Source organism: Typopeltis vanoorti, chromosome 24 (assembly GCF_054136105.1).
Source record: "Typopeltis vanoorti isolate ZY-2024b chromosome 24, IOZ_Tvanoo_1.0, whole genome shotgun sequence".
Lineage (NCBI taxonomy): Eukaryota > Metazoa > Arthropoda > Arachnida > Uropygi > Thelyphonidae > Typopeltis > Typopeltis vanoorti.
In genome coordinates this window covers 76,268,715-76,283,459 of record NC_143572.1, presented here as the reverse complement: position 1 = coordinate 76,283,459, position 14,745 = coordinate 76,268,715, and the positions used below count along the sequence as shown (strand labels likewise).

The 14,745-nt window shown below is 35.8% G+C and overlaps 1 protein-coding gene across 1 annotated transcript in view; it reads left to right on the top strand.

Annotated features, from left to right (window-relative positions):
* Window positions 1-14,745, top strand: part of Atg16 (Autophagy-related 16) — a 307,774-nt gene that overhangs the window by 22,088 nt on the left and 270,941 nt on the right. The window contains exon 2 of the mRNA XM_090413611.1: window positions 13,901-14,015. Within this exon, the coding sequence (XP_090269737.1) occupies window positions 13,901-14,015 (115 nt within the window). The remainder of the gene's footprint in view (window positions 1-13,900; window positions 14,016-14,745) is intronic.

Genomic DNA, 14,745 nt, shown 5'->3' with positions numbered 1-14,745 from the left:
TGAATTCCACCATATAATTCCATCAAAATTCTGAATTCTAATATGAGAAAAGAAAAAATTCCCTACATCTCCATTCCTTGAGTTCTGTATGGTTCTTTGTATCAGGCTATCTTACAAACTGAAATAAAAGCCAATGTCTGCCACCATAACTATGGGCAATTAGGCCTATCAAGGCCATGCTCTGGATACTTGAAAAAAAATTTTTTTTTGTATGATTTCATATACCAGAGGGTATTCAATGTTAGTATCATGGAAGGTCAGAAAGAAGAAACTGATGAAAGGAGAACTGTTTTCCAGAGGACAGCAGTAGAAGGAATGAATGAAGTAGAAGAGAAATTTGTTCTATGTGAGTTTGGAGTTAAATGCTGAAGGGATGTTGAATAGCTGCTGCAGGTGTTTCAATGCATTTAGTACAGAAGGAGGGAATTATTGATGCCAGTTCTGATGAACAGAGGACATGGAATTATTGGCTAGAAACTGAATGCTTTTGTGAAAGTGAGTGGAGTGAATTCGTGTGTGAAAGGTCATTTATTAGTCTAATTACTCTTTTCTATACTGAATGAAATATTTTATAGGGAGCACTTAGGTGCACCACCCCAAATGTGCAAATAATATTCAATGATTGGCCATATTTGTATATATATACAAATATGGCCAATATAAAGTTAATAGCTATTATTATTATTATTCAGGCCTCCATTGAGTCAAAAGACTCATCGTGGAAGGTCCTTTCTAAGAAACACAAGTCTATGAAGACTCATCGAGGGACGTCCCTCCTAGTAAACACAGTCTATCATACCACTCCTTAAATGCATTGACTGTTCTCACTCTCACTACTCCATCAGGCAATGCATTCCATGGTTCAACCACCCTCCATGCAAAGAAACCACTCCTCACCCTCTTTCTCACAGTTTCCTTTTGTAACTTCCAGGGATGGCCCCTTTGTCATGACTCCTTCCCGCTGTTCAACCAAGCGAAAGAACTCCCCAGTGTCAACCCTGTAACCACCTCACAACAGTTTAAAGTCTCAATCATATCACCCCCTCAGCCGATCCTCATATCTAACATTGTACAGTCCCAACACCATTTTTGTTATCCGCCTTTGTACCCTTTCTACAGTTAATTTATCCTCTTAAAATCCTGGGGACCAGATCTGAGAACAATAGTCTAAGTGTGGTCTGATCAGAGTCTTATACAACGGAATGATAACCATTTTATCTCTGCAGGTCAGTATCCTTCTCATTATTGCTTCAATCTTCTGCGTTACTTTTACTACCTTTGCAACATGTTCCCTAAATTTCAGGTTTCTATCAATCATCAAACCCAGATCTCTTGTCTCTCCTACTTCCTCCAGTTTAACTCCTCCCATAGAGTATGCGTCTCATCAATGTATCCCAAACCTCAAGACCTTACATTTTGCTGCATTAAACTGACACTCTCCCATTCATTTGCCCATCTATTTAGCTTCTTCAAATCCTCTTGCAGGGCTACCACATTTGCAATATTACTAATAACCCTTCCCAGCTTCGCATCATCCGCAAACAACTGAATATTCCCTTGCAATCCACGGACAATGTCGTTGATATAAAGGTTAAACAATATAGGTCCCAGTACTGAGCCCTGTGGAACCCCACTTGTAACCTTCTGCCTCTTTGATATTGCTCCACCATACACAACTCTCTAATACCTATCGGACAGCCAATCCTGAATCCAGTTGACCAATCTGACATCCAGACCCATGTGCTACAACTTGAATATCAGCTTATCATGTGGCACCCTGTCAAATGCCTTTACTAAGTCTAGGAAAATGGCAGTATATGCCTTTCCCTCATCTAATGCTCTTGTAACTTTATCATAAAAGGCTAGCATATTGCTAAAACAAGAGCACCCCCTTCACAAATCCATGTTGACTCTCACTGATAACATTACTGTCATCTGCCCAATGCTGTATATGGTCCCTCACTACTTTCTCCAAGATCTTACTAACTATTGATGACACACAAAGTGGCCTATAATTAGTCACTTCCAGTCTGCTCTCATCCTTATGCAATGGCACTATCTTACCTTCCTTCCATTTCATGGGCACCTTTCCCGAAGCCAGACTTTCATTGAAAAGACAGGTCTAGGGCACTCTTAATGTGCTATTCCTTAGTACATTCTCTCAAAACTCGTGGTGAAATACTATCCAGTCCCACAGCTTTATTAACATCCAGAGTACTCAGTATGCAGAACACACTCTCCTCCTGCACCTCTGAACCTCGAACCTGCTCTCTCCCTCTAGTATTCAAATTGACTCCTCCAGGATGAAATACCCCAATAAAGTGTTCATTGAACAATTCCACTTTGTGCTCTGCATCAGTCACTCTATTCCCATTTTTATCCCACAATGTCATTCTTCCAAAGTCATTTCTCCTCCTACTGGCCACATAGGTAAAAAATTCCCTAGGATTTTCCTTGCATCTAAGGGCCAATCTTTTCTCATATTCTGGTTTCGCCTTCCTTACCATACTAGTCACTCTTCTGGCCTGTGCCGTATATTCTTCATGCATCTTCTCTTCACCATTTCTTTATATCTCTTCCATAGACTCTTTTTCGCATGTAGCTCCTATTTAATATTGTTTGTCATCCACTTTACTCCAAATTGTGTCCTCTTCTTCACTCATGGAATACAGCTCACCATTGTTGCTAACAAATAACAAATTGCTTCACAATTTCCCAAGCACTAATGATATCCTGGCCTTCTAATTCCTCCCTCCACGAAACTTCCCCAAGTTGACGTCTAAGACTATTATAATCACCTGCTTTATAATTCCACATACGTTCCCGTCTCTTTGATACTCCTGCATGTCTATTCATTTTCCAAGTCAAAACCATATGGTCACTCTCTCCAACTGGTGGGAGAGATGTGATCTCAGTTATTATCAGCTCTTCTGATGCTATAACCAAATCCAAAACTCTTGAACCTCTTGTTCCCTATGTTACATGTTGCCTAAGACATTTGTCCCTCAAGAATTCTAGAAATTCCATTCCCTTATTGCTACATGCATCTTCCTTTCCCCAATCTATACTGCTGTAGCTAAAATCTCCCATAACAATTGTTCTTCTTCTTGCACTTGTCATGCTCAACTTTCTAAACATCTCCTGGTCCTCACCCTCTGTGCTCCTTGGTCTGTAGCAACACCCTGCTAAATATCCTGTCTTGCCCACCTCCACCTCATACCAATTTGGAGGTAAAGCAGCAACTTGAACGAATCAAAAATACTAATTTTTTTTGAATGTGTATGTTGCAATAACTGTAATATGTTTATGCAAAAAGAGATTTAATATTAAGGTAATCCCAAGATGAAAAATATCTTCTAGAGATTTGCACATTGCAAAAATCTCTAGAAGTCATGATTGTGTTTCAATGGCATTAAAACTGATAAGGTTATCTGAACTCATCAAATAATGGTTTAGAGATCAGAATTTAGGAAATTAGAGGTCAATGTTTGGAGTCCGTGGGAGAAGTAAGAATGCAATGTGCTGTCATTGAGAGAAACTGTGTTGGATAGGAAATCAACTGGAATAAGACCTTTAATATATAGATGGAAGAGTAGGTGAGAGAATAGAGCCTTGTGGAACCCAGCATTTAGTTGCAATGTTGGAAGGCAAGGAACCATCATGCATTGTGTATATTCAGTCAGGAAGTTGGCAGTCCAGTTTGTAGAAGTCAACTGAATGATTTGAGCTTAGTTTTTTGAGCTTATTAAATTTGCTATTTAATAGACCATTGTGCCAGACCAAGTCACAAGCCTTGGAGATATAGGAGCAACCACTTGTGATTCTCCAAACTTTTCCATGGTATTTGTTCAAAGTGATATAAGTGAGCAGAATCCCTTCTCCCATACGCAGTGGCTGAATAAATACTGGGAATTGTTTATTAATTGAGAAAAGGCTACAAGCACCAGGTATCGTTGTGATATTCAGTTTGGACAGGGTTCTTTTAATTTTTTTGACAAAAAGGAGCATTAAGTGTTTGGATTGGCTAAAAGACATTAACCAAGATTAACTGTGAAAGAATTTGAAAAGTAAGAGATCTGGATATTGGCTTTTCAAGAATCTGTGATGCTCTTAAAAACCACTTGAGCTTTCAATATGGATCCATGTAAAATTCCTGAAGATTTGGGAACTGATTTTTAAGGCCTTCTACCTAACAGCTCTTTGGGTTAGAGCTGACTGCTACTGAACCTGATCACAGGTGGTGGATAGTGGGATAGCCTTCTGATAAAAAGGCTAGCTGCAAAATAAGCTGGACAACCAGATGAATAAGCAGTTGTGGACCAACTGCAGTATTGCTACTATGGGTAGTGGTGGGATAATTCTTGGCAAGATTATCCAACTCTTGTCAAGCCAAACTGTCATTAAATAAGTGAGCCATTGGGGAGGTACTCGAAACAACATCTGTTCATCATGTAGATGCGGTTGTGAAAGGTGACTGTACTCAATGTTAGCAGCAGCCTAGATACAATAATGTGGAAGAGATAGGATCCTCACCATGTTCTCCATATACCCATAGTCAAGCATGAATCACACCAAGAACTTGAAAAGCAATGCACTAATGAATGGGACCGCTGCAACTATTACATCCCAAAATAAAAGCAGGGAAGAAGAATTTGAAAATGCATCAAGGCAGGATATTGCTAGTGCAATGAATGATGTTGCTATCCCAAACCTAAATGGGAGGATATCAACAGATGAGGCTTTTATAAGATGTAGAAGTAAAAAGTTTTAATAATGGCAAACCGTGAGCAGGCATAAAAATACAAAATTAATACCAGAAAAACACATAAAAAGATTATTTAATAGTATAATTTTTGCCTGTGTGTCACAGGCATCTTCAGTACATTTTAAGCTCAAATTAAACAATAACTGACAATTTCAAAAAACACCACCTAAGTAGCTAGTGTAAGATAACTAAAAAGGTCAATAAATTTCCTAAAAAAAATTGTATATACAATAAAAAGTTAGGAAAGATTAGCTGAATTATAAAGTACTATCTCCCATAAAGGGGGATAGATGTAAACCATTAGATCTGTTTAAGTTAGGAGAGTGAAGTAAAGTTTCACATATAAAGCCATTCCATGAGGAATCGACTTTTGTGAAAGACTTGTCTTTTTCCAATGAACTCTATGTCTAGTGATTTTCTGCAAGTCCAGACTGTTCAGGTTCAAGGTATTGAATATAATTGACTAGTGTTCTTCAATTTCTTCAATTGTTTTATCAAAAGGACATGATTTCACCGTTGCACTGAATAAGGTGCCCCTGATGGATTTTTTTCATAACATAGACAGAGGTATTCGATCCTTATCCCAAAAAACAGCCAACAGGTTACGTTTTGAATATGCGAAAATTTTTTTTAATGCCAAACTTCCACCTCGTAATCTTTCTTACTCTGAATTTCAAGCATTGAAATCACTTAAGAATAACAATAATTTAATTATTACGAAAGCTGACAAGGGGATGGCTGTAGTTATTCAAGATAGGAAGGAATATGAGAGAAAAATGTGTCTATTACTCTGCGACTATTCAACTTATGGGCCTCTTACATCGGATCCTACTGGGAGTCAATTGAAGAAACTTAATTCTCTTATAGATAATGTATCTACATGGAATGAAGATCAAAAGGAATATCTTAAAATATTCTTCAGTCGTCCACCTAGATTGTATGGTCTTCCGAAAGTTCATAAACCAGACATTCCGTTGAGACCAGTTGTAGATTGTATAGGTTGTCCCACTTACAAAATTTCAAATTTTTTATCAAATCTTCTCACTTCTTCAACTAGTAGAACTGATACTTATATAAAAAATACTTTGGATTTCAAAAATAAAATTTCAGATCTTCATTTGAATGTTTCAGATATCATGATCAGTTTAGATATTGTTTCTTTATTTACAAATGTTCCTTTATCTGAAAACATTGAATTACTGCAACAGGAATTTCCTTCAGACATTGTAAAAATATTTGATTTTGTAATACATTCTGATTATTTTTCCTTTAAAAATAAGTTGTATCAACAAATTGAAAGAACAGCAATGGGCAATCCTCTTTCTCCTGCTATCTCCAACTTCTTTATGGAACATTTTGAACAACGTATCTTTGACAACATTTCTCCCAGACCTCCTCATTGGTTCAGATATGTCGATGACATTTTCTATATGGAATGGCTCTTCTGATGAACTTCAACAGTTTCTCACTGAGTTAAATGCGCTTCATCCAAGGATCCAGTTTACCCTAGAAGTAGAATCAAATAAGCAGTTAGCCTTTTTATATCTTCTAATTCTTCGCCAACTAGATGGTAACCTACATTTCTCAGTCTATAGAAAGAAGACTCATACAGGTCATTATATCCATGCTGAATCTCATCACCATCCCAGTCAAAAGGCAGGAACTATTAATACACTGGTTCATCGGGCCCACTCCTTTTGTTCTTCAGACGATCTATTACAGAAAGAACTGCAATATATTACTTCTTCCTTTCTATCTAATGGATATAAGAATTCCTTCATCAAAAGAGCTTTGAGTAGTTTTAATATTTCTTCCTCTTCAAATACAGAAGAAATAACGTGCATTCCTATCCCTTATGTACAAGGCATTCGTGAACGTATAGCAAAAGTTTTAAAACCACTGAATATTTTTGTTGCCTTTCGACCATTCAGAAAAATCTCCACCTTTCTCACTTCTCCTGAGGACAATCTTCCGCATCTTAATTATCCAGGTGTTTACCAGATTCCTTGCTCTTGTGGATTATCTTATTTCGGACAAACAGGAAGATCTGCCTCTATTCGGCTAGAAGAACACCAGTCTTATATTCAATACCTTGAACCTGAACAGTCTGGACTTGCAGAACATGCCATCATCACTAGATATAGAGTTCATTGGAAAAAGACAAGAGTCGGTTCCTCATGGAACGGCTTTATAAAGAAACGTGAAACTTTACTTCACTCTCCTAACTTAAACCGATCTGATGGTTTACATCTATCCCCTTTATGGGAGATAGTACTTTATAATTCAGCTAATCTTTCCTAACTTTTTATTGTATATATAATTTTTATTTTTATTTTTTTTTAGGAAATTTATTGACCTTTTTAGTTATCTTATACTAGCTACTTAGGTGGTGCTTTTTGGAATTGTCAGTTATTGTTTAATTTGAGCTTAAAATGTACTGAAGATGCCTGTGACACACAGGCGAAAATTATACTATTAAATAATCTTTTTACGTGAGTTTTTCTGTTATTAATTTTGTATTTTTATGTAGAAGTAAAATCTTAAGAATAGCAACATTGAATGCCAGAACATTGTACCAATCTGGGAAAACTTGATAACCTTCTCCAAGAAATGGAAAATATGAGAATAAACATTATGGGACTTAGTGAAGTAAGATGAAAAGAAGCTGGAAAAATTCAAAGGAAAAAACCATAAAATTGTATATTCAGGTGGCAATCACACACAAATGGTGTAGCAAAAGTGATGAGGAACAACACTGCCAACTGTATGATGGGCTACTGCCCCTTTAATGATAGAATAATAATGGTTAAACTTGCAGCAAAACTTTTTTTAACAGTTATAATTCAAATATATTCCCCTGCTATAGAACACGAAGAGAATGAAATTAATGAATTTTACTAGCAAGTTCGAAAGGGAATTTCCACAAGAAAATCAGATGATGTATTGCTAATAATATGAATGCCAAAGTTGGATCAGAAAAAAATTCAAGATGCATGGAATATTATGAACAAAAATGACAGAGGAGACAAACTTATTCAGTTTTGTGAAGAAAATTGCCTTGTGATAACTAACACAATATTTAAAATAACATCCAAGAAAAATTTACACCTGGAAGAGTCCAGGAGACCTAACAAGAATCCAAATCGGCTACATCATGATAAAGGACAGATTTAAAAATTTGCATTAAACAAACAAAGACATATCCAGGAGCAGCAGACATCAAATCAGATCATAATCCAGTAGTGGTAACAAGAATAAATTTAAAAATACATAAAAAGGAGCAAGATAAGTCCAAAATATGAGTATTCTTAAATAAGCCAGTATAAAGGATAAATTTGCATCTGAATTCAATAAAAACATGAATTCTTATGCAAATCTGAATTCATGTTTTTATTCAATACATGAATTATAATATATAATTAATGGGTAATATAAGTGTAACAAGGGAAACAGCTCAACAGAACTGGGATGTGTTCAGAACAAACATCCAAGAAAAAAAATATATATATATATTATCTAAGATAAACAGAACTGAAAGGAAACATGGATGACTAAGGAAAACTCAGTATGATGGAAGAAAGGAGAACACTGAAGAACAAACTAGATTATAAAAGAGTGAACAAACTAATAAAAAAAAAATGCAGGAAAGCAAAGGAAGCTTGGTATACAAATAAATACAGAGAGATAGAAGAACTGACTAATGCACACAAAGAAAGAGACTTATACAACAAGATAAATGAAGTAATATATAAAAAAAAGGAAAAGCATGGAGATTAATATCTTAAAATTACAACATGATAAACCTGTCATTAATAAGGATGAAATACTAGGAAGATTTCAAGAATATACAGATCAACTATACCATGAATATAGAGAAGAAAAACCTAACACAAACAACCTAGATGATCCTGATATTCTTGCTAGTGAAGTATATAATGCAATAAAGGGATTAAAGACAAGAAAACAGCATGAAGTGATGAAATCACAGTGGAAATGTTAAAAGCTCTCAATGATATAGGCATAACTGCTTTGACAATGGTATGCAACCAAATTTATAACACAAGATATCTCCCAAAAGACCTGAGATGCTATCTTTATACCCATTCCAAAAAATCAGACTGCTCAGAGTATAGAACAATTCACATCATGAGTCATGTTGCTAAAATACTGATAAAAATTATTCTGCAAAGAAACAAAAGAAAATGCAACTGGGAAATAGGTAAAATCAATTTTGGATTCAAAGAAAAACGTGGAACAAGAGATAGTATTTTCATTCTAAGAACAATAATAGAAAGATATCTAGAAAAAAATAAAGACTTTGCTTTGTAGATTACACCAAAGCTTTTGATTCAATAAACCATATGAAACTAATCAAGTGCCTCAATAAAATCGGAATGGATGAAAAAGATATAAGGCTGTTAAGAAATCTATACTGGGAACAAGTGGCAACAATGAGAGTTGACAATGAGATGTCTAATTTATAATCCAAAGAAGTGTTCGACAAGGATGTATGCTATCCCTAATACTCTTATTTATATCTAACTGATCTAACTGATAAGTTTAGGCGTTGATGGTTATTCATGACTTATATTTCACGGTATTAATTACTTACTTACTTAATTAATTAATCACTCTTATTTATATACTGAAGAAATATACAAGGATTATCAATAGGAGGGAGAAACATAAACAGTCTAAGATATGCTGATGATATAGTTCTATTGGCAGAAAATAAAAGACCTAGAAAATCTAATCAACAAAAGTATGGGTTATGAGTGAGGAATATGGTTTGCTTTTTAATTCCAAGAAACCAAGACCATGGTAATAACCAGTAAAAAAAAAATATATATATCAAAATAGATGACACCTATTCAGCAAGTAGACAAATTTACATATATCAGCACCTTAATAACAGAAGATGGAAGAAGCACAAGTGAAATAAAGAATTGAAATAGCTAGAGAGAAATTCAACACAATGAAAATGGCCTGATATCTAGAGATTTGAGTATAAAAATGAAGATAAGGTTGACTAAATGCTATATATGGTCAATACTGTTGTATGGGGCTGAGACATGGACAATATTAAAGGAAACAGAAGATAAAATCAAAGCTTTTGAGATGTGGATTTTAAAAAGAATTATGAAAGTGTCATGAACTCAGAAGAAAACGAATGCAGAAGTTCTACAAATGACGGGAGAAAAAAGAAGTCTTCTTAAAACTATCAAAAGAAGAAAGGCCAAATACTTTTGGAGGAGAGGACAAATGTGAGAAAGGAAATGAATTTTATGCAGTTACTAAGGGATAACTACCTGAGACAGCATGTAATGGAATATACTAAGGGTTTGAGAGTGCTTGACCTAGTAATTGCATCTGAGAATTGACTATTATGAATATGACCATATTGCCACCAATTGGTGAGATTGATCATCAGTTTTTGACCTGGGAAGTGGCTAAATGTGTGTAATTTTCAATTAAGACAGGGTACATGTGGAATTACTGGGCTGGTAAGTATGACAAGCTTAGGAGATTGCTTGGATCAGTGGCATGTTAAACTGCAAAGGCTGGATGCTGATAGTGCATAGGAAGTTGTTAAGGAGTGTTTGAGGGAGGTAATGAATGGCTAACTGCATACCTAGAGTCTGCAGAGTAAATCAAGTGGGAGTTAAATGGATGAATAACACCATTAAGCTTGAGCTGCAAAAAAAAGAAACAATTGTGGATGAAATTTAAGGAGAAAGGTGACTTGCATGCACACGCACATGAACAATACAAAGTACAGGCCAGAAGGGTAACTAGTGTGGTAAGAAACGCTAAAGCAGATCATAAAAGCAAATTAGCAATGCAAGCTAAAGTGAATCGCAAACAGTTCTTTCGATATGCTGCAAGTAAAAGAAAATATGTATACAGCAAAATAATTCTAAGGAATGCTGATGGCAGGGAGGTAACTGAATCTGATGAAATAGTAGAATTACTAAGTGAACACTTTACAAGAGTATATCATCCAGGCTGTGAAATTGCAGAAATGAGAGAACGAATGGCTGATAGAGGAATTGAAGTGAATGAAATAGAGGTGTATAGTATATTACAGAGCCTTAATGTAAATACATCTGTGGGATTGGATGGTATACCAGTTTGAGTGTTATGTGAAGTGGCAAAGGAATTGTCAGTTCCCTTGACCATATTGTTCAATTTAAGTCTCAGCTCTAGGTTAGTCCCGAGGGGGAGGAAAGCGGGGAAAAGCGTTCCATTCCATAAAGGAGGTTCCAAGACTGCTCTTGCAAATTACCGACCAATCAGCATATCAGGCATTTTTGTCAAGGTTTTGGAGATATTAGTCAAGAGCAAAATACAGGAATGGATAGATGAAAATGGGATACTGTATGGAGGACAGCATGGTTTTGTGAAGGGTAGATCATGCCTCAGTAACTTGCTCATGTTTTATAATACAGTGACGACTGAATTGGATAAGGGTAATGGATTTATAGTGATACTGCTGGACTCTGCTAAGGCCTTTGACAGGATACCACATGGAATTCTAATCAGTAATTCAAGGAGATGTGTTTTGCATTATGGGAAATACTGAGATAGGAGTGATGTTAGCTTGCTCCACCTTTGCAACGAGTTGCCCGGTGTTGTACTACCTTACCCCAGTCTTGAAAATACTTTCAGGTGCAAAGTTTGTTTGCTCACACTTGGATAAAGGATTAAACTAAATTTATTATAATTCATTGGAAGTTTTTCAGAATAGGTCTGGTGATGGGAGAACTTGAGGCCATCTATGGAAACTGAGCAGGAGCGTAGTTAGAATGGTGTTAGAACTAGGGTTTTTACTTGGAGAGTGGTGAATGAGTGGAATAAGCTGCCAGAGTTTGTTGTGAGTGCCATGACTATAAACAAGTTCAAAGCAAAGTATGATAGATACTGTGCAAATGCCGAATAGTTGTTCTTGATATGATGTTTAGGGCCTCCCTCGATGAGTCTAAGGACTCTTTGAAGTTGCCCATAATCATAATACTTCAGACATTTGCTATGACATGACAGCCTAGCTGTCATGTCATAGCAAAAAGCAGTCCTAGAAGGATTGGTAGAGAGAAAGAGGGAATGTAGAATGCAAAGAAATACTTGGACAGTAATCCTCAGAACTGGATATATCTGACATATGAGGAATGTGCAGTGGAAAGGCACAGGAACAAAGTTGCTGGAGAAACATGGTAGTCAACCTGGATGGAGATGGCACATGATGATGAACTAACAGCTCAGGCTATTGAGGACAGCACACTTCCATCGAGGACATTCTTTCATGGATGCTCTATCTAAACTTCCTGTTTTGTTGCCTGCATATATGTTGCAATTCTGTATTGTACGTGATGATCATTGTTTAGAAGAGACAAAATATCGGAATCATTAAACTGTTAATTTCTGTGCATTATTTCCATTCAGATTGCATAAAGAGAATTACTTGACATGCTCTACAGTTTAACAGAGTTGGAGATGTTTCCACATGACAGTGTTGAATGTTCCCTTGTTAGCTTGTAATTATTCCAGGTCTCTTTCTTTTCAAGTTTAGCAATTTTTTTGTTATCCATTTTGGTTTGTTCTTTGAGTAGTTATGTTTGATTAATATATAACAGTTAGTGGTTTCTTAATGTGATACCTGCATAAAGCTTACTGAAGACCCGAAGTAATATGCAAGAATTTCAGAGTTGTAGTGCAGCTGTATTTGGATAATAGGATTTATGATTTTAGCTCATGTTTTATTTTAGCTCTAGTTCCCACCAATAAGACCTCAGCAAAGGTTGAAATCAGTTGGGCAGAAACCTATCCCATAATGCATGCTAATATACACTTCCAGAAGGTGTGTGGTACATTATAGGATACTGAGGCAATTTGATGTCGTCAATAATATCCTTGCCTGGTTGGCCGAGTAGTTAGCATTCCCACTCTCCAACCAACAGGCTACAGGTTTGAATCCCTCTGTGGGCATGGATGTTTGTGACTGTCTTTAGGTGGGAGATGAATTTCATCACCCTGCTTATTGGAGGCCTGAAGTGGCTTGATAAAGTTCCATGTTTGTACTGTAGAGCAGGGTTTTCAGACTTAAAAATAAAAAATATAAAAATTGATAAAAATAGAAGAAAAATTCTTAACCCATCCATGGTACTAAATGTACTATAAGTTTGCAAATAACCTTTCATGGGTGGAAGCGACATAAAAAAGCCTAGCCTTGAGGATACTTTACTTGCAAACTTTTGTTAGCTCATGCTTGGGTAACATATTAAAACAAAAAGTGTAATGTCAAGTAGAATTTTTTCCTTCTCCTGTCCATTGAACTGGTGTACACTAATACAGTGGACAAAGGAAGGAAGAAATATGACATGTGGTTATACAGATATCATCCGTGAAAACTTGTGTAAAGCTACATTTGATACATACACGAGTATTGCAGATTTAATTTCGTTTGATTTTTATGGCGCAAAGACATCAAAGATCATATTGCTCCAGGACACAAGTTTACAGCATTACGTATGGTAAATGGTTAGTAGAACAATCACAAACACCCATGCCCTTGGCAGTATTCAAACCTGCAGCTTCGGCTGGAGAGCAGATACGCAAACCACTCGGCCAGCCAGGCAGGCTAGTATTATGGATGGGATAAGGGCTAGATAATCTGGAACCCTTTTACATGGAACATTTTCAAGCCATCCAAAAAGGTAGTCTCACAGGCAATGAAATTCATCTACCTTGTAAAAACATTCATAAATACCCAGTTGCAGTTGGGATGTGAATCTACTGTCTTTTTCTTGGAGAATGGGAGCACTATTCACTCAGCCAATATGCATGATGTGTATGTACATAATTTTTCATATTTTGCATGAATACACACAAATAAATCTTGATTGGAAATATTGTGCCTCTTTAGCATGCTGTGAGAATATATTTAAGCTCGGTGATGAGAAGTGGAGCTGGCTGCCTACCACTTTCCAAAAAGTTAGGGCTAAAACACTGCCACCTAATCTTTTTTTTTTGGGGGGGGGGGGTAATAAAAACGGCATAAGATTTCTAGGTTAATCCATATTATGTTATTAACAGTGTGATTGTAATGAATTATCTTAAATATATTGTTCTCTTTTTCAGGTGATAGATTATTTGATAGTGTTGATTTTCTACAGAAAGAAAATCTAAGACTGTCAGTGCAAAATGCCAGGCTAAATCAAGAAAATGTTGACCTTCAGGTACACTGTGAGTCAAGGTGATTATTAATTTTTTTTCTTTATCACTTCTATATTTAGGAAAGTTATTATGGGGGAAGTGAATTACTACTTGCAATGTTGATAAATCACTGTATATATATTATTATATGCAATGCTTTTTGTTAAACACTAGGTGCCAGTATACATTCTTTGCTAGGAGGAAAAGTTTAAAACAATACCTCATTTGTATGTCACATATCACTATTAATAAAAGTGCTGGTATGCTATACCATCCCAAAAAAAGCACTGAGTATACAATAGGTCTATCAAGGCCTGTAATACATCAGAACCATATGTAGATTAATTTGCTGAATAACAGGCACAAACAATTGTGCCTGTTCTGTAACATCTTCTTTTAGAATTCCTGCATCAACTGTTTTTAAGGGAAAAGATGGGCGAAATTTGCCAAAATGTTAAACTAGCATGATACAAGACTGCATTCAAGCTTGTTTTAGTTATGGATCTGAGAGTTGGGTAAAAAATAAAGCACTTAATCAGATTTTAGCCAGAGATGTGAGAGTTTGAGAAAAATTTCAGAATGAATAAGTAACATGTGCCTACATGTTACTTATTCATTCTGAATAAGTAACATGTAGACACAATTTAAAATATTTAATTAAGATGAATTAATTACAAATATTTTGATTCATGTATTATGGATCATTGTCTGTTTAAAATAGCAATGAAAAAATTAAACAACAATGAACGTGAATGGAATCTCACATTATT